Raw genomic sequence first — 21,890 nt, 5'->3', positions numbered from 1 at the left:
TTTATCTATATTTACCTTCAAACCACTAATTAGAGAAAAAAATGAAGCATACTTTTTAACATCCTGATTGAGGCTTTATCTCTGAAAAATATTGTGATATCATCAGCATAAATATTTGCTTTACTTCAAAATCGCCAAAAATAATTCCCTTTAACCTTACTCCCTTTTCAAAGCATGTGCCAAATTTTCGATAACGACTAAAAGCAAATAGGATGAAACTGGGATCGCCTTGACGAACTCCACGCCCCATTTTGAAATATCCCGTGGATGCCCCCATTCATTACACAACTACTTAAAACAGTGTAAATTATCTTTATCCAAGAACAAAATGACGAACCAAATCCAAACGGTTTTAATATACTTAATAAAAACGAATGGGATACCTAGTCAAACGCTTTATCAAAGTGTATGGCTATTCGAAATAACTAACAATATTCCATGTTAAACAACGAAAAATCATATCGTTTGTCAATCGTATAGCTTCTCCATTATTGCTGTTATCCACATATTCCACCTGATCTACATAATTGTATCATTTTACTCAAAACCTTTTATATTCTCTTAGCTAATACCTTCGAAAGAATTTTATAACCTACATTAAGGAGTGTCTTCAATTTTGTAACATTTAGGGGATCTTAACCGTCTTTTTGTATTAACTCCTTGCTTCTGCGATGTTTATCAATTACCCCTAGAATAAGCTTCAATCAAAGCTTCAACTATCATTGCCCTCCTCCACATGGCCAAAAAGTAATATAAAATTTAAACGAAAAGCCATCACCGGGAGCTTTGTTTGTCTTCATTTTTTTTGAAACCTCATGACATTCCTCTTTTCTAATAACGTATGCAGTGTTGCTACTCTCTCTCTCTCTAAACAAAAGAGGACCCAATATTGAGCCCTGCGGAATTCTACGTTTTTGTTTTTTCATATTCAATTTTCGTGAGTCCTTAGATTGAAAAGAAACATATTGTTTTCTGTTTGTTAGGTTATCTTTGAACCGTGCAAAAGATGTGCCAAGCACTCCATAATTTTCTAGTTTATGAATAAATGATATGGGGTGTCTACTGACTTGGCAAGATATTACCGCTAGTGTGGTAGAATACCATATACTGGACACCATGCGTCCCTGGAGGCCCTCAGAGTCGCCGCCGCCCGCCGCCATCATCCTCCCCCCAATGTTTGCTATAACCTTGTATGCCAAGGTGTGAACTTGCGGTACTTAGGTGAACGCTAGACCCCTAGGTCTCTCTCTCTCTCTCTCTCTCTCTCTCTCTCATTCACCAGGTGTTCTCTTCCGACCCAAGCATCTTAAGCATCAACACAACGTTGGTCACAGGTGATCCCATCTGCCAAGGAAACCACGTCACAAAAGTGGTATTGACCTTTGACGTATTTGGTACATTTCACACCCTTATTTCAGAGGAATTCACTTGAACAACACCACAAAATACTCTATGCGCATAGTGAAACCCTTTATCTCGATGGTACTATTGCTACCAAAATACAGCGTTAAATGTCCCCAAATATTGCAACGTAAGCACCATTATTTTGTATGCACATTGTGTTTGTCTATGTATGTTTATGCTGCGCAGAGGTATGTGTATGTGAATGCCTTCGTACGTGCAGATTTCGGGTTTAAGTTCAAGTTACGGAATTTTAGATTTGTAAAGATTTTACTGTTTGTACCGCCGTTAACGTGTTTGGAAAGTGATTTTATTCTTTTTAATTGCTGCACGAACATTGCGCTGCTGGAATATTGTACATGCAGGGCTTTGCGTGCCAGCTTCTTTGTTACCAAGTCATTATCGCTTTCAAGAATGAGAAGACGATTGATTTTCATTCGATTGTTTCTTGAAATGCCTCTTTGTGTCTGACAGGTTGCTGAAATCAGTCTTGCCGCAGATCACGCCGACTCAGGCATGTGAGTACGTCTTGTATACATACCGAAATATCCGTCAAAAAGTTGGCTGAAAATGCACTACCAAACGCCGACAACGCGTACTTATTCATCCTACCAATCATTTATGGGTGGTACATGTTGTCGACATATATTTTCCATTGGAGCTATCAGTATTATTTTTTATCTTTATGAGAGTAGGAATTTGAATAAGAAAAAACTGCTGTAAGTCTTTCAACTTGGTTCCATGATCAGAAATAAATTTGATGAAATTAGACTTTTAAACCGCTGTATGCAGAAAGTGTAGCACATCAACATTTGCAATTAGAAGACTGACACGACTGGTGTAACAATATGTGATCTATGTGATAATTTCCCATGTGTTCAAGATACCGATAAATGTAATATTAGTGATTGATTAGTTTTGGAGACCGTTCATTAGGAGAATAGGAATCTTTCGTGGTTAACTCAACCAAATCATGAGAATCTTTCGGAATATTTCATAACATATGTCGATTTGATAGCTGATTATGGCTCGCAGTCATCCAAACAATTCTTTTGTCAGTGCTCTCGTATAAGCAAAGGCTTTTTATCATTTATTTTGTAATAACCAGATTTTGTGTCGTTCATCTAGAGTGTTCGTACCGTCATATTTATGTGATACAAATGGTTTGCTTGTATGTTTCCTCTTCCGTCAGTACTGAATATACCGAGGGATCCACAACAATAACTATCACAACGGCAGAATCGAGCTTGACCTGTAACGAAAGCCCAACCGTGGTAAGTAATTGTTAACAAAATTTCATGTATTGTGTATATCCATGTATGTACATATTCAGTATCTCTTCTCTACCGTGGACATCAGTGCCCGTTGGTAATCGCTGACGCAGTTAGCCTCTTCCAGTCCCTTCTGTCGTCGCACGAGTGCAGCATTGTGGATGCTCTTTTCCCAGATATCTTTAAAAGCCATTGCGGAAAGGAAAGTAAGACGTCGGTCGTGTACTCTTATGCCATTCACAAATTCAGGCATGGCCAGATGCTCCATCTGACTTTTCCGCCCGACGCGTCCCCAAAACTGCACCTGTCCTTCCCCGATGGTCAAGAGCAGCTCACGTTCCACCTAAACCATCTGCAACACTTCTACGTTTAATTTTCTTTTAGTCCATGATATTGCCATCATTCTCCGATAGCACATGAGTTCAAACTCTCTATCCTGTTTCTCATCGCTTTGCCAATCGCTCATGTCTTTGTTCAATATGTCATAGTTGACCAGACGTACGCTGTCTTTCCAATACCAATTTTACATAAGTATAATGTGATAAAGCTTCATTAGATATTCGTAAGAGACATGGACATGATGAAAGACAAGTCTACGGTAGATATTGTGTGCAGTTGTGGAGACAACATACTATCTGCACATTTGCATGCCATGCATTCCTTAGATTTTCAATTAAAATCTATGAACATCATGATACGCTGGTTTTGTAATTCAGGCGTAAAGAGCTGCATTCAATGAAGGATTCATCTATTCGGTTAAAAATGATAGAACAAAAGAGGTCGCTGGAAACACACAGCCCGCAGCTGCCATACTGGTCTCACACCTGTGAGTAAAGTTGGCCAGTTCGAGCCGCCGCACTTTCACTTACCAATTAAAGGAAGAGGAATCTGGTATAAGAATTATTAAAAAAAAAGACACAAAAGACTGTTAAAAACTGATAAGATGTGACTGATGAGGGATAATTCCGCTACAAACTGCATCTTATCTGGAGGATGAAAACGGTGTTTGTGGGATTACATTGTGTTTCGACGTACACAAGTAAATTCAGGAAACACGCTTCGGAGAGGTAAAAGCGAAGTCTTTCACTACCTCTTAGCGGAGTTTGAGCTGAACCCCCCCCCCCCCCTTTAAAAATTCAAGACTGGAATGAAATAAGCTCATCTACCTTAGATATGAAATGCGCATGTCTCTAACTCTTTCGTGTCTTTTTTTTTTTGGCGGGGGGGGGGGGCAAGTTATTATCATACCTCCGTCAAAAAGTGTTTCCGCAGGGTTTATAATCAATATTATTATTATTATTACTACTACTACTACTACTACTATTATTATTGTTATTATTATTATTATTATTTGGTTGGCCTTCCGTCCCGCTTTCCGTCATTCCGTCCGTCTTTTACCACCGGATATGCGGACCTGGGGCTTCGTCCATTTTGTAAAGGGATATCTATATCGCATCGCATCTAAAGTAATGTTTTACAATTGACTTGGAAATACTTAAAGCCACTGCCTACCATTTGTACATTCAAAAAATGTGCCAGCTTCAGTGCTTCAAAATAGTTCTGGAATATGAGTTATGGATAGAAATAACCAATACAAAAACTTACTCTATTGTTCTCTAATGTTAATCAGTATAGTTATTGTTAATTATTGTTGAATACATAAAACGTGAATAATAGTTTTATTGAAATAATTTCTAAAATTCACCGTCTGCAGTTATTGTTTATTGAAACAATTAGTGATATATCCTTATACATATTTATGGTTTTGCTGCAGTTTCTTTTTTGAATGGATATTTTGTGATACATGTACAACTGAACTATGCATTTACATCTAATGTGGTAACTCGAACATTTCATATGTGGTACTCGAACCTTTTTAAATAGTTCTCCCAATGGTTAACAGTGCCTTTGATAAAGATATACATGGTCTGTGTCTTGTGTTCAAAGGTGTGAGGGATAAATATACCCCCCCCAAAAAAAAAAAAAAGTCGCAGAACTTCGGTTAATAATACCAGCAATTGGTGCGGAAATTTGGGTCATCATTCTTGAACCATGTCAATTTTTCAATTTTCTTACGTCAATGATTCCTGAACAGGCAGAGCTAAGTTTCCGATGTTACAGCTTTCACACAATGCAGGAGTGCTTCAGTTTTTCGTAGAAAACTCCTTTTGTCCTGTCAGAATTTTATTTATTTTATTTATTTATTTATTTCGTTTTATTTATACAGGGTGGCCCCGTCAGTAATCAAGTATTGTTTTTCAGAGGGCCCTCTAAACAAACAGATACAAGATAACAATCATAACAAATAAAATAAACATAATTCAATACATCCAACGAAATAGAACAGTATTTGTTGAAAATAAAAAAACGAGGAATGAAACTAAAAGTAACAGTTTGCAACCAGGATTTAAAAAAACAACAACTTAATGACTGAGTATACAAGGAATGGACCCCCTCCCTCCCGTGATAATAAGTGCGGATATAATATGTCAGGATATACTTGCTCAAGAAAAAAACATAATGTCACAAACCAAACAAATTTTCTGTTTATCTACCAAATCAAAAACTTTTATCTATACCAAAAAACTCAATTCGCTTAACCCTATAAAGCCCAAGCTATTTCGACTCCTTCCTGGCCCGGGGGGGGGGGGGGGGGGGGTCACATTGTGCCCCTCTACAACTTCTTTATTATATAATATATCAACGTCATATTTGGCACATGGATAGAGCAACTCATATTCTATATGACCCAACATTTGAAATTTCTCAAGGTTACCCATCGAGGGCGCTATTTACCAAAATATAAATAAATACTCAGGAAATATGCTTAAATCATATGTTTTCTTTATATTTCTTTATCCCCAGTATATACACTTGTATGTTTTTATTTCATACCAATAATTTCTATATTTCCCACAAAGGAAAAACAAGTCAACTTTCACTATTTGCTATGGTTGAACACATGTCAACACATGGGGGCGCTATTCATTACAGTATAAAGAGATATAGACCTATAAATCAATTGGGATAGGTACATAATATATTGGTATCACATTTTATATTTCCATAATACTGGAATTTTTAGTTTGCAGATTGATACAGTGTATTATGATAAACAAATGATGCTACAGACAAAACAGTAAACTTGTGTGGAAATGACACAACATGAAAGAGTAATCTTTAGAATATACTGTATTTGCAATTATTTCTTTTATATCAATTGTTTGATGCCTATGTCATGTAAGAAAAATCATCTCATCTATTATGAGCGGATTTCCATTTTCACGTTCCATCTTCATTATTTTTTTTTTTCACAATGCCACATCCTAGCACTCTCCGCTTGATAAGTTTATTATTAGGACACACCGCGCCCCACTCTTAAAGACCTAAACCAGTCACCTGTCCAATACACAGACATTATTCATGATTCTTCTTTGTCTTCTTCTTCGACTTCTTCTCGAGTCACTATACTTCATCCATCCAGTACTCCACACATGTTCTGATCTGGTTGTTGAGGGCATCCAGGTCATTTTTTTAATCTATTCAGGCACGAGGGATAGGTCAGAAGACGATTCATCGTCTGTACCTCTCCGCAGTTGCCGGCAGTTTGGCCAACCTCATATCCCCAATTACTCATTACGGCCCTTCAACGTTCAGTCACAGATCGAAGGCGATTGAGACAAGACCAAAAACAAACAAACAAACAAACAAACCAGGACTCGTCGGAAACTGATGGAAGGGACTCCATTTGACGGAGGGAGGAGTTGTGCGAGGTGTTCTCCAGGTGGTTGGACCACATATGCCTACCTAGCCTCTTGCCATAAGGGTTGTCAATTAAGGCATGGAAAGAATGGAGGAAGCTCCGTGTAGATTTCAACTCTTCTTTGTCAATTCTTGGTTGAATAGGAGATGGATGGGGTCTGTCTCTTGTTTAAGCTTCTCTTTCTGAGATATTACTTCCCGTCTAATACCAGGAGGAGTAATGCAAAACAGCAGGAGGAGTAATACCAGACAGCAGGTAGAGGTGGTCAACTCTTGTTTGGCTTACGCGCCCAGTTATGGCTCTGCAGGTAGCATTTAGGACTGGATCAATCTTGGTGGCATGACGCGACCTTCTCCACACTAGGACCTTGAACGTTGAATGAGTACTCCCAAAAAGCGAAGACGTTGTCCCGGAGAGGACTGTACTGTGCAGTGTGCTGTAGCATGTGCCTGTGGTGATGTGAGCTCAGGTGCGTCTATATACAGGTGCAGGTGCTCGGTGCAGGTGTGCCTCTCATTACAGCATCTTGAGGGTAGGGGCGGCGCCATCTGCCTAATACAGGTAGGGCTGCACCCCTTAAGGCCATCAAAATACCTGATGTTACTACTTTGGCCGAGAGAAGAGAGCATAGGGCTGACACTGGAGTCCCTTGAGTAATCATGGAACACAAACCTGGCTGCTTGACGCTGGATATTTTCTAGAATCGGGCTGTCTTTCTGGGTATGTGGGTTCCAGGTGCAAGTTGCATACTCAAACGTCGGTCTGACGAGTTGGTTGTATGCAGCTACATTTACCCTCTTGTCGCATTTGCCTAGAGTTCTCCGAATGATGCCAAGGGATCTGGAGGCCTTAGCCTGGGTTTTCTGTATATGTACACCCCGACTCAAGTCATTGTCAATCGTGACACCTAGGTACTAGTAGGATTTTGTCTTTGGTACCTCTTGTCCATGCATGGTGTAGGAGCATGTCATCGGTTTACGCTTTAGGGTGATATTCATGTGTGCACACTTCTTGATGTTGAAGGCCATGTCCCATGTCTCTGCCCATTTTGTTAGGGTTGAGAGGTCTTTTTGGAGGAGATCCTGATCATATCTTGATCTGATGCATCTGCATACTACACAATCATCAGCAAAGAGCCGGATGCAGATTCAGCAGCTGTGAAACATAGGGCGACTGCTTTAGTTCGAATAGTGCCTGCATCAGTGCTCAACTGGAATTTGCTAGCTTTTTCAGGATGCTGTTCCTAGCTCCAACTTTTGTTTTAATCTTGGTAATGTGATCTTTGTAGGTGAGGGATAGATTGGGTGTGACACCAAGGTACATGTTGACTGGTTTGTGGGCAAATTGAAAATAATTTTAAGTTGGTGGTTGGCATCCCTGTTCCTGAGGTTGAATACACTGATTTCTTTCTTGTTGGGGTTAACCTAAAGGTGATTGCTTGAATACTGTGGAATTAGATTTGCAAGGGCATTACCCATTTCCTTCTCTACTTTCTCAAAGAATTCATCTTGGGATGCGATGCAGAGGTCATCAGTGTACAGAAAGCTTTTTGTTATTCGATGGATTTGCTGGTCATTGGTGTACACATTGAAGAGTAGGGTTGCAAGGAAACTTCTCTGAGGTAATCCATTTTTATGCCTGCGCCAGCGGCTGTGCTTTCCATTGAGGACTACAAAAAAGCGCCTGTCGGATCCCAATGATTGGGTAAAGCGTGTCAACTTGGCATCTTGAGTCATCTCAAAGACCTTCCGGACAATGATTCTATACGCTGCAGGGAGACCGACGAAAGTAGTACCAATGATCATACCTTTCTCATATCTATCTGCAATGAATTGAATGAGGTTCAGTAGTTGGCCAGTGCATGATTTCCCCGGTGTGAAGCCTGCTTGTGAAGGGATGAGACGTTCATCCACGAAGGAGGCCATGCGGTTGAGAAGCAGACTTTCAAACAAATTCTACGTATGGCATTGCATGGAGAAAATCCTTTAGCTCTTGGAGATTCGGGAGGGGGGGGGGGGCTTTCCTGGCTTCAGCAAAGCGATGACCTCGGCTTTCCTCCATAGTTTTGGGAGGTTAGTTGTGCTCAGGAAATAGTTGAACATGTCAAGCAGCCACTGAAGTGCTCTTACGGCCGAATTGCTTCATCGGTTAACAGAGGATTTATGGTTCTTCATGGTTTTGATGACGTCATGGAGTTCACTCAGGCTAAAATATCTTGTGAATTCGTGGTACCCTTGACAATGCTTGAGAACATAATGCTGCTAGGGCCTTGGGGATCATGGTTCTTTTGGGTCTGGGTTTCCTAGGTTTCCTTGGCTGTTGAAAAGGAGTTAATGACCGACTTAATCAGCTGGGACCTGTGTTCTTGGCTGTTGGTTGTGTCGTCATTCCTGAAGACTCTGATAGTTTCCAGGCTTTTCTGCTGTTATGAGTCATGTCAGTTGATTGGATGATGTTGCTAGTGTGGTAGTGGGTCGTGGACGACTTTTTCACATTGACTGGCAATGCTGTTGGTTGGAGTTCATCATGTGCGTTGTAGCCATGTCTCCACCTTGAGGTATTAAATCATGAAGGGACCATTGCGCCATGTATGAGAGACACCTGGCTTGTATCTGCCCAGTGCTCCGCAAATTTGCCATCCTCGTTGGTTTCTCCGTACCCCAGCTCACGCTGTGACTGTTGGAATCTCCAATCACGATATGGATTTTGTCATCTTATCTATAGGACAAATGTAAAGGTCACAACGCTAAGATGGTGGTTTATACACTGAGCTTATGGAGAGGATGAGGTTAATGGAACGCGTCTTAATGTTGCTAGTGTCTGAGAGGGAGAACTTCTCCACAGGTAAAGCCATCACGGACGAAGACGGCACTGCCATACTGGTCATGAGGTCTCTCTACGATCAGACTGGTGACAGGGATGCGAGGGCGAATCCGAGATGGCTCTCCTGACGGCAGAGAATGTGGCAGTATTTCTGTCAGCCAATATATCTTGCTTGGCGCCAGTAAGTCCTTCAGTGTTTGATGAGATGATATTCAGGGCCGGTCCTGACAAGGACCCATGTTTTTGACCCATCAACAGAATTGTCACCATTCGTATTGATTAAGGCTGGATACGAGTTCACGTGATTAGTAGTAGTAGACGTGGTTATACAGTAGTGTGGTGTAGTGTAGTGTAGTGTAGAAGGATTTGCAGGTTAGGACCCGACAGGGGCCGCGATGTGAACACTCCTTCCGTGGGCCCCCATTCATGGTTATAATCAACCAATCAGAGCATATTGTTGCATGAATTTGGGAGCTCGAGCTTTAGACGAATAAGAGCCAACCCACGAGTGAAAGACGTTGTGCTCCTCGATTCCGCTCTTCACGGATTTCAGATACCGTAATCGGTAATACAGTTCGTATATTAACTTGATGAATTCATAGTGGCCTCTTAAAAGCGCTGACGTCCATCAAAAATGATGCTCATGGCGCTGTTACATAACCAGCATGAACAGTACATAACACAACCACAATAATCAAATACGATAACTTATCGGAACAAATGAAATACAAAAATAAAAACCAAATCATAATACACAGATGCAGTAAAGTGAACAAAACAACATCAAATTATATTGATTATACTTCATTCACAATTAAAATGCTGTGATCTCCCCAAGAGTGAGAGGATCGAGGAACCTAGAGAAGTGAAGTACCTGATGAACGGAGTCTACGAGGGGGTTTATATAAATGTATGGAGTTCTGGAGGTAGAGTGGCGAGGATCCATGGACTGTGTGGTAAACCAGTAAGAGAACTTTGAAGATGATGCGCTTTCGCCTTGTAACCAGTGAAAGGACTGAAGAACGGGAGTTATGTGATAGGATTTCTTAGCAGACATGATATTCTGTACATATAAGTCTTATTTCAGATTTCTTTCCCTCAAGTCTATATACACATTTTGCTTTTTTCTGTATAAAAATCACCTGAAAATTTTGATTTCCGATGTTTTCAACAAACCTGAATATCATCCCTGTTGTTAGTGAGGATAACGAGTCGAAGAACTGCACAGTTTTGGAGGCGTTGAAGTTGGAGAGCTGTTGTTGGGAAAGGCCGTGAAGGAGAGAGTTACAAACGAGTTATAATATTGACATGACATTTTTTTTTTTCCATGGAGTAAGTAGAGGATGGATTTTAGTGACCCTCCCGCCACACAGGAATTCAGAGTACGAATAAAAGAATGTCCACCACACACGTGCCATTCAAACAAGAAGAAATTAAATGATAATGCATGGCTGAAAACTGTAAAACCGTATACCTGACAAGTATTTCATTTACACATATTTAACGGCAAGTATTTAGACCAGATACTATCCATCTTATGACATATATTCATAAACATCTTGGTTCAAGAGGAAGAAAAAGCAGGAAGCCATGTACAATGTATGTCAAAAGCTTCGACTTGATATCGCAAGTGGCCTCAAACTGATCGTGGGAGATAACCTTATACAAAGACAAACTAAGTATGCAGAGTATTTCATCTGAGTGAAAATCAATAAATGTATGTAAACGCATTGGATACACGTAAATGACCACCTCGAGTTGAAGAAACTCTAAAGCAGAAGTGAAGTATCATCGTTTACCGGAAGTATCATTGTTAACAGGAATCTCGTGTTTCGTTTTTTTTATATTGTTATTCCAGCAAGCTTTCGTAGTGGCTGGATGTCCGCCGGGCAAGACAATTAGACAGCGAAAGTGAGTACATTTTCAAAATATGAACTATCCTCTTTCTGCACGGTCAATTCATGCAGAAATTCCTCTCTCAAAAATTATAATATGTCGTAGAATGTTAATACTTGGAGAGTTCATGTAATTAGAAATGCTATCACCTGACTAAATCATATTTCTGACAAATTGAATCAAGTTGAAACGATACTTTGGTTAGAGGGAACACCCTTTGCCATGGCAATGTGGTCATTGTTTGTACAAGCTTCATGCTTTGCGTTTGTTTTGTTTCTTTCAGGCAGGTGAAACGAGAATCATGCGATTACCTGCGAAATTACGCTTACAGGTTCAACAGGTAAACCATTGTTAACTCATTGTTTCCCTTGTTTTGAGTTTAGGAGTCAAAATAAGTCAGGAAACATAATCAGGAAGGAAATTGTCTTTCATCAGCTTGTAGTTCTTAAGAGTAAGGGTTGCAAAGGAAACTTGCGGTATTCTTCTATCCTGAGCCTTCCATTTGTATATCGTTATATTAACTCATCACCTTACATTGGAATGTTATTCAACCCTACTTTCAGACACTTCTAGAGCACTAGTATGATTATGATTTGTCTGCACAGGGTGTATCAAAGACTTCCAGGGTAAGGACTTCCCCTCGGGAAAGCACGGGAGGCAGAAACCTTGGAATCTTTCACCATGTCTGAAAGTTAACACTGTAGTTTGCATATATAAAAATTCTACCACATTTTTGCCCCCCCCCCCCAATACTGAGTGAGATAGAATGGATGGGAAAGAAAGACACAGATAAATTAATTATACTGTTCTAGGCACAAAGCTTCTATGTTTGTCTATCCCCTGTCTCGGACACATCCTTGCCTGTCTTTCAGGGACGAATATGACCCAACTTTCATGGAAAGCATCAATGGGATCGATGTAGACCAAGGTGACCTCGAACTCCAGTACGACTACGGCACCCATGGCTGCCCGGACATGTCTTACTTTTCCGACGTTTTCAAGCCCAGCTTTGATCTGTAAGCTGCGTCTCTGGTTCAAAACATTCTCGTTATAGATCTGTATTGTCACATGACACAAAGTGGCTCGGACGAGTAACGTATTGCAGTTGCATTTGTAATTTGTAGCAGTGGGAAGGTCAGTCACATTAGATCTCACATAATTTGATCAGTAAAGGCGAAAATCCGCAACAAGTAGAAAATCTAGTTCTTCGTTTTTTTCTTTTCTTTTTTTTTTTGGTTCGTTCCATTTATCTCTATCCTAATGTAAAAGAAAACATATGACTTCATCGTGATATCTGTCACAACTCCATTTTCTGCCGTTTACTTTGTTTGATATTGTCGGTGAGCGCTATCCACCTCCGTGGACTTTTGTACACACAATGAAGACGCACACGCGGAAGAAGGGGTGAAAGATACAACGATTTGGCCATTGACATTGTTCCTGGATATTTACATTTTTTTTCTTTTTTTTTTTGATCGGAAATTCTCAAATGCACAGTCCATACAGTGTACTAGATCGCGCTATTCCAAGCTTAAAAACCTCCCCCATGTAGGAGGGAACTGTCCCTCCCCCACACGCTCTCCTCGCCAGGTCTGCCTCCACAGACTAGGGAGTTTTAGATTTGCGGCGGGGACGTTTGAGACGACGAGTGCGTTGGACGTTCTCCTCTCCCTTTGCGTTGTGCAGAAAAGCAGCTTTAGATTACGCAGGGACGCAACGCATTAAAAAAAAAAAAAAAAAAAAAAAAAAAAATGGCGCCCCCATATGATCGGTGCATGAAGTACCGTAGCTCTCTACGTCGTGAATTGAGCGGACGTAAGAATAGCCCAGAACGCATGATGAAAAACTCAGACGACGCAAGCTATAAATAGATCGACTTGATGTGCGTTTTTGTGCATGAGCAGAACATGTGTTTTTTTTTTCCTCTGAACGTCCCCGTCGCGAAAATCTAAAGCTTCCAATTGATACATGGTGGAAACGCGCACGCGCAAAGAAGTGATAGATATCGCGATTTAGCCGTTGACGTCGTGACAATGACACAGCACTGTGCTGATGTAACCCTCCAGGGCCGCTTATAAAGAGGTGGTCACATGCACTGTTGACGTGACGTAGAAAGTACCCATGCCACAAATTCAGACTCAATCAGACCCAAGCACAGACGCATTCTCAGAATGCAACTGCTACAGCAAAAATACATGTAAGCCATGGGGTGAAATCAGTGCACATCGACATGCAATACATTAAAATACTTTTGACAATGAAGAGTCGCGATAATGAAATCGGAAAATGCAAGAAAGAGACTAAGAGAGAGAGAGAGAGAGAGAGAGAGAGATCTTCAGCGCAAGATGTCTGCACAACATCCAGTAGGAGTGATTTTCTTTTCCTTCATCTTTTACAATACAGTGTACTCCACGTGAATCCCTTTTTCTTCCTCCGCGTTGGAGTCGTCGGATGCAGATATAAACGTGTCGGATTTTCCATCTAACATCTAAATGGGAAATTCCATGAAAAGGGTCACACTGGCTAATGTCCCTTCTATTAGTCTAGTCATGCCATTGCCTACAAAGTATAAGCCCTACAGTAATTTAACTCTTGATTGCTGTTATTCAGGTAAGTGTCTTCCTTTTTGAAAAAGAAAATCCCGAAAAAGTGCAAAATCATGACTTTTTAAAGCTAAATTGCGTGATATTTTTACCTTGATACCAGTTTGAAAGATTTGCGGATAAATATCTATTTTAATGCCTAAAAATGATAGAAGACAAGCAAATTTTGAATACTATAAATGAAAGTTATTCATCAAATTATGGATTTTTTTTTTACGTGGAATCTCAAGAATTAAGTTCCTCGTGAAAGATTTGGTGTTTCGAAAACAGCTTACACGAAGATGGAATCAGTGCTAAAGTGTTTGTTGTCATTTTGGTTACACTCACTAGTTTTTAAAGATTTTGAGAGAAAATTGGGTGAAAAAAACAACGAACATGAAAAATACGGTCAATTGCAATTTTTACGGATGACTTCATTGTCAAGCGAGATATTACGTCGGAGCACATTGATAGCTCATTTGTGTGTGTGTGCGTGTGTGTGTGTGTGTGTGTGTGTGTCATATTACAAAAATAATTGCACTTCATCCGGGTATTTTAAGGTGCAGTTGTGGTTTCTCTGTAATAAGCATCAAACACTAACCATTATCAGTGTTTATTTGGAAAATAAAAAATGAATAGTTAGTGTCTCGCTTACACGAAGAACCTCGGTGAATCGTTTTCCTGGACCAAAATTGGAGTAGTGTATTCTTTGAATAGTGTGGTTGATTTTTTTATTTCAAAATGACCACTTACATTGAGACAAACATAACACTTGTGTTAACTCTAGTTGTAAAATAGGTATTGAGATGCCAAAGTGGAAGGTTCCTCGTGTAAGCGCACACCACGGTGTCTCGCTTAAACGAGGAACCTTGTTTTTCCACACACAGTGCTATTTTGTATGCTGAGTTGCTTCATTTTTACTTTAGAATATTCGTTTTCACTTACTTTTGCACGGACTTACTAAATACGAAAAAAAAAAACAACTACAATCAACAAAAACTTGATTTTCTGATTTGATTGCCAAAATAAGCATGTCACCATTTTGGTATCTTATTTTTGGAATTACCCAATTTAGTCTGTATCAAAGCGAGATGTTTATAATAGAAAAAAAAAATCAAGCAAACTGACAATAATCGATGTCATTATTGTTGGCCAAAAAGCAGAAGAAGAAGATACGATAGGCATTGCTATTTTCATGAAAGAAATTTGAAACCTTAAATCAAATCAATTTTTGATTCTGATATCACATTTTTTTTTCTGATACTACAATTGAAGAAAAAATCAACTTAATACATGATACATAAACAAAATTCAAAGCAGAAAAAGAAAATTAGCAAGTGCATAATGTTTTTGAAACTATTTGGTTCAAAATCATTGTGTTACTGGGAAAGAGAAAGAAATCAGTTAACATGATAATGTATGCGAATTGGAAGATGATGCTGTCATCTCACCAGTCGTCCGTGGGAAAGCACATAAATCTTCAGTAGATGTCTTTCTCTTGCAATGATATCCTCTGTTTGAAAAAAAAAAAAAAACCATTACGTCGTCTACTTTGCATATGATATTATTACGGATACTTTGGCCTTTAAACTGCACATGGAACTTCAAAATTCAATGTTTTATGTTCTTTTTAGAATGTAAAGGGTTACAATATGTCTGCATTATCACATGGTATGTCGTAACAGGCGAAGTAACGACAGAATTTCGCAAACTTGGCACATACTCCCGACAGACTGTATCTGGTGACAAATCTGGTTTGATAATCTGGTCGCAAATCAGAGAAGTTCTTTTTATTCTTCTTGTCATTCCGTACAGGTGCATGAACAAGAATCACGTGGCTGGAGTTTTTAATGGAACCTAGCTGCTCTTGTTTATTTCAAATCTGTCAATTGTCAAGGGTTTCATGTCAAAACCTCTATGTCTGTATTATACCACAGAATGCAGATTAGATAATATTGCATTAAATCTTATTATAAAATATAACTCGAGTAAAAAAGTACTCGATGTGATATATTGCCAATAAACTCGGGCGCAACTGGAATAGCGCTGGGCTATCGACTGCTAAGACTCTTTATGCTCTTCCTAATAGTGCCTTCGAAAGCAATATCTACGATTACTAAAGTAAGCATTGCTTTGTCGATTTTTCAGCAAGTGTGGGCAAATATTTTGTCAACGATGAATGAAAAGCCAAAAGAAGGATACAACTGTACAACAAGGGATGCGGAAAGACGAAATAAAATGATTTTATACACATTCACATACATTAGGCGCCAATGAAGGGGCCATATCCCACGAGATCAACACTCGGAGTCATACGGCCCACGAGTTCGACATTGAACGAAAAAAAAAGGTCCATGAGTCATTCAGCCCACGAGTTATACAGCCCCCGAGTCATGCAGCCCGTGAGTTCGACACCAGACAAAATAAAGCTCATGATTTTGACATAAGATAAACAAGGCCCACGAGTTCGACACTATGCACACGAGAATCATGAGTCCGACACTAGGCAAATAATGTCCACGAGTTCGAGAGGATGAATAGCGACATCTGTATGTCACTATTAATAAGTGTGTATGTATTTTTTTGTTAATTCTTTTTTGTTAATTTTCTTATTTGTTTTATTTATTTATTTATTTTACAGATTGTTACATTAATGACATAACGGGAATGATAGGAGGGGGCAGTTCTTTCACGTTACCGGGAGCGAGATTGTAACCGATTATTTTGTTATGATAACATTGTACTCTTTATTCCCCCCCCAAAAAAAAAAAAACAACAACAACAACAACAACAAAACAAAAAAACAAAAAAACAAAACACACAAAAACATAACGACCAAAACAGACAGACAAACAAACAAACAAACAAACAAAAACGATGTATGGTTTCAAGTTTAGATCTTTGATAACGACATTGTGCTATCTTTAATAGGCTTGCCCCATTTCAGTTATATTGAAGATCGATGGACCGGGCGTCAGATTTTTCCCCTTTTTAACTATCTCGCTTCACTAATTAAAGTGATGGTATAGTTCTCGTTGAGATGGAGAATCAAATTGTTTAACTTTTTGCAAGACAATTATAAATCACTCTATAAATACCAAAAAGCATGGGAGTCTAAGACAAATACATATATATATATATATATGTATACATTTTTTTTATTGTAAAGGGTCTTATGAGTGCTCTTTATTTGTGTCTATCTCGGGGGCTGTATAATTTGTGGGCAATATTATACTATACTCGTGGGCTGTGTAGTAGAGCGGTTAAGCCCTCAAACACGAGAATTGTGCAAAATTTGACTAAAGCATGAAAGTTTCACCAGTGTTAGTACATACCATAAGATTTATTTTAAGATCGGGAGGTAAGTCTGATTTGACCTCTGATGACCGCCAGAGGTCAATGAACTTTAGATATCAGAATATTGATGTTTGGAGACATATGTCAATGATAGATGTGGTTATGTTGCACTGAACATGCGTTTATTCCACAGAGAAATCATTTTCAGATTCAACAGAGCACTGACAGGTTTTTACCTTTGACCTCTGATGACCTCCAGAGGTCAATGAACTTTAAATATCAGAATATCGATGTTTCTAGACATTTGTGAATGATATATGTGGTTATGACGCACTAAACATGCATCTATACTTCGGTGAAACCATTTTCTGAATCCACAGAGCATTGACAGGTTTTTACCTTTGACCTCTGATGACCTTTAGAAGTCAATGACCTCAAAATATATTGATTTGTGATGTCATTGGTTAATGGTAAACATTGTTAAGATGTACAAAACAAGCATATGTCTTACAATGAAATTATCTTCATACTCTAAAGAGCAGACAGGTTTCTACCTTTGACCTCTGATGACCTTGAGAGGTCAATGACCTCAGAATATCAGAATATTGAGCTATGACATCATTGGTCAGAGGTCAAACATGGTAAAGATGTACAAAACAAGCATATCTGTTTTACATTGTCTTCATATTCCAAGGCACACAGACGAGTTTCTGCCTTTGACCTCTGATGATCTCGAGAGGTCAATGACCTCAAAGTATCAGAATAGTTTGGCATCATCAATGGTAAACATGATGATGTTCTAGAAATCACCCGCAGGCCCTGCTTATTAACGAGCCATTACCTTTCACCTATGAAAATCACACATGGTCACATACCTCTAATGAAATGTGAGGATGTTGATATTGATATTCGGATTGTTAATACTGTAGTTCATTGTTTATAATGTAGGGCTTACAAACCATGCATTTCTGTGGCAAAAAAAAAAGTGGTTACTTATTCCGCACAACTTTTCAGATTATCTAAGTCGGGTATGTGCACAGAGCAAGGGGTGTCGATCTGTTTTCACGTGGGGGGGGGGACTTGGAAAATATGTGTAAGCATAAGTCCATTGTGCAAAGGAGTGGAGCGGAGAGGGAGGGGGAGGATGTGGGTGGGGGATTGGATTTTTGCAGTTTTAGACCTGAAATCAATGATTTAGTGCAGCTCTTGTTTAACGTGTGCGTCATCACTTATATGGAAGTTGATGGGGTGTGGGCGCATCTCTCCCCGCCTCCTCCCGAAGACGAAGTTTTTGAATTTTTTAGAATCTGATGCGTACGTTTTGGGGAATATTTGGAAAATTATGGATCGCCAAAGTGTAGGCCTACCAAGTCTATATGGATGGGAACCTAGCAGGGGCAGCGCTAGCGAGGGTAGGGTATTCCACTCTCATTCGAGAGAACTCTTGTATTTTGAGAAATGAGATTCAACGATCTAGCACACATGCACTTTGGAAGGAATATCTCGAAATTTGTATCAGAAAGGTGTAGTAAGTCAGCCATCTATGGAGCGAGACCTATCGACAGAAGGATGTGGGTGGAGGTATCCCCGTCCCACATTATGGAGCTTTTGCATTCTTTTGTTTGTAATTCAATGATCTCGTAACACTCTTGGTTGAACTACCATTTTGAAAAAAAAAAATGTCCATCCCCGAAAGTGTAGCCATAATCAATGCATGGAGAGGAGGTTGATATAGCGAGAGGGGGGTATGAAAGGGGCTGTCCCCCAACCCTTCCCATACGAAGGAGCCTTTGCATTAAGAATAGAAATTAAAAAAAAAAATCTTGTATACACATTTATGATGGAATATTTGGGAAATTATCAGTAAAAGGAGTGTACTGAATCTAAGGGTAAAAACCGAGAATTGAAAGATACCCTACCCCTTCCAACAAGAGGGATTTTCTTTAATATGTTGGAACTGAAATTAAAGATCTAGTACATACATCTAGTACACAAAGTTTTATGCCCCTACCCTTTCCCCTCCCATATTTTCTCGGGAGGCGGGGCAAATGCCTCTTGCCCTCCAAAATGAACACTCGTGCATATATAGGAAATCCTTTTCATCTTTAGAATTCAAATTAGAGTATCTCTCAAAAACATTTTTCATGGAATTAGGGAAATTATCAATCCCCAAAGTATGTTATATCTGTGGAAGGAACCAAGGAGGGGGAGGGGGGGGGGGGGAGGAGTCTATTGGAAGGAGATATCCCCTCTCACAGAAGGGAGATTTTGCAATAATCCGATGCACACTTAAAGTGAAAAACTTGGGCAGTTTTCTGTCTGAAAAGCAAAAAAAGCAAAAAAACAAAAACAAAAACAAAAACAACAACACAAGAAAACAAAGTCCACATGTCATATCATCTCATCACCATTTAATGGGGTGGGGGTCAACTATCCCTGCCATCACCCCACCCCTCCTCCAAACTGATGCCCCGGTATGTGCATGTGTTTTATTCCACTTGTTGAAAAGAAGAGAGAATTGTAAGAAACAATATTGTTCAGTGGTCGCTATCCTAGTCAAGTATCAAAATTGTTTATTAATAAGGTGATTTCCTTCACCTGTACACCTTAAGATGATGTAGGCCTGGTATTTGCTTTGCACGTTATTACATCTATTTCTTTTTTTAGTATTCTCGTTTATATTTTGATGTGAAAGTTGTTCACATTTTTGCCATGATTTTATTTGCACACGTGGAAAAGAATAATCCAAGACTGAAAATGAAACTGATACATTATTTAATGATTGACATGATGCACATATTGTGTATTTCTATAGCAATAAAAGCGAGCAACTCAAAAGGCGTGTACTCATTTCACATGAACATTAGTAATTATCCTGTGACCTCTGGAGGATATTGAAAGATATGCATCGAAATGTAAGAATATTGATGTCTGGTCTCATTGCCATGGTTTGTAATGGCCAGCTGTTTATGAAATAATATACCGAAAAAATGTATTTTGTGTGTGTGTGTGTGTGTGTGTGTGTCCAAAATTGTATGCAGAGTATTCCACACTCTGTTCAATTTTGACTTCCATCTAGGATAATGAGAGGTTATTTTTTCTCAACTACACTGTAATATCAAAATCTATTAAAAAAACACGGTGGTGGCAGGGTCTAACACATTATCATTCTTTTGTCTTGGAGATCCATGCCGGGTGGTCAAAACAAACATTAAAAAAAAACAGATACCCAACCCAACCCTCTATGCCCAGACAATGTAAACCATCCCAAGGACTTACTTGGAGCTTTAGAATATCTTTTGCCAACAGAGACATCCGAACCTTTGCAGTGCCGACTAAGATCTACCATGGAACTGATTGTATTGTCTCTGCATCATTGACAGCAGATCTCTTTTCTTCTTCTCTTTCTCCTTCTTTTTCTTCTTCTTCTTCTTCTTCTTCTTCTTCATTATACTGTGTAATCTTGTAATACTTTGCCGTGGAGCCTTTTCTTAATTGGTTAAAAAAGGTATCCAAAGAGCTATATGCAGCAAAAAACAACAAACAGAAACAAAAAACAAAAAGACAGACATCTGTATCTTTAAAAGCAGAGCTAAATATTGAGTATCTATCTCCTGAAGTGTTTCAAAGAGCTACAAGAGACAGTGGCCTAGGGTAGCGACTTAAAAAAAAAAAATTAGTGGGGAGTAGGCCTACTTTCTGTTCTTGCAAATGATGCATGACATTTCTGGTCATTAGCCCTTTTTGAAGAATGCAGCAATGGAGCCACAACTTCCTGCGGAGTGGATATTGTGGAGTTCTTGATGCTGAGCATCATCGCTGAATTTGCCTGTGCTGTACTTTCTTACAGGGATTGCCATTGTAATTTTTTTTTTTTTTTTTAAGTGTGGCTGTAACACTGCTTGTTTTGCATGTGATGGTCATTGCAGCTGAAGAGTGCATATCTTCTCTGGATCATTCCAAACTTCATGATGTTTGCCTGGCTGAATGGATCCCAGATGATGCATGCATATTCCAGGACAGTCCTGAGCAGTGCGGAGTTGCAAAGCACCTGAACTTTATGATATCTTCGTCTGGAGAGAGTCTTTGGTTGAAGTATAGCCTTTTTAAGCTGCTGTGGCGATGTGCTTCCAGCTGAGCTTCCTATTGGAGTAGACTCGGAAATACTTTGCACAATCCGCTTTCTCCATGGTTTGCCATGAATGGTTATCTATTCCTTGGGTAGGTCTCGGATGGCAATAGCTAGTTGCAAAACACAGGATTGCTTCATGTGGAATGCATGTTGGGCCTCACAGTATGTCGAAGTTTTCAAGATGGTTCATGATGTCGCAGCTGTGGACTGTATACTCCAGGACCATGAGTCATTCATCGCAGTCATACTGAAACAACCCACCAGTTTTACACTGGCCAATACAGGCCCACCAGCTGGAAACTATGCAAATTGCCCATGAGCTTGACACTAGTCCCATGATGAGTCCCATACATGGGGGAAAAGGTCTATGAGACCTACACTGAATGGATTAAACGCTCTGATGTGTATCAGTCTCGTGGGCCTTGTTTTCCTCGAGTGTCGAGATGATGGCCATATTTGCCTATATTTGCTAGTCTGCATAACTAACCCAAACATAAAATTTATATCTAAGGTCACTGCCATCACTCAAGACAATCAAGCTTTATTTCTGAAGTAATTGACCTCTCACAATCCAGAGACCTGTTACTACATGTATAAACCAATGTTCTGTGGAATATGCATACATACTTTGATTAAAACGTCAAGGCGTGATTTGTACATGATTAAGCATTTACGATTAAACCAATGAAGCCAAACATCAATACAGGTAGGGCCCAAGCCTACAC

At 39.4% G+C, this 21,890-nt stretch overlaps 1 protein-coding gene across 1 annotated transcript in view; it reads left to right on the top strand.

The window, feature by feature from the left end:
• The window catches only part of LOC139742697 (cation channel sperm-associated auxiliary subunit delta-like), a 37,126-nt gene that overhangs the window by 4,757 nt on the left and 10,479 nt on the right, over positions 1 to 21,890 (top strand). The window contains exons 4-9 of the mRNA XM_071653225.1: positions 1,283 to 1,372; positions 1,876 to 1,919; positions 2,594 to 2,675; positions 11,117 to 11,169; positions 11,438 to 11,494; positions 12,027 to 12,170. Of these exons, the coding sequence (XP_071509326.1) occupies positions 1,283 to 1,372; positions 1,876 to 1,919; positions 2,594 to 2,675; positions 11,117 to 11,169; positions 11,438 to 11,494; positions 12,027 to 12,170 (470 nt within the window). The remainder of the gene's footprint in view (positions 1 to 1,282; positions 1,373 to 1,875; positions 1,920 to 2,593; positions 2,676 to 11,116; positions 11,170 to 11,437; positions 11,495 to 12,026; positions 12,171 to 21,890) is intronic.

Source organism: Diadema antillarum, unplaced genomic scaffold (genome assembly GCF_040938485.1).
Source record: "Diadema antillarum isolate AM-2024a unplaced genomic scaffold, OU_Dant_1.0 seq00001014_RagTag, whole genome shotgun sequence".
NCBI lineage: Eukaryota > Metazoa > Echinodermata > Echinoidea > Diadematoida > Diadematidae > Diadema > Diadema antillarum.
This window is presented reverse-complemented; position numbering and strand designations above follow the sequence as displayed.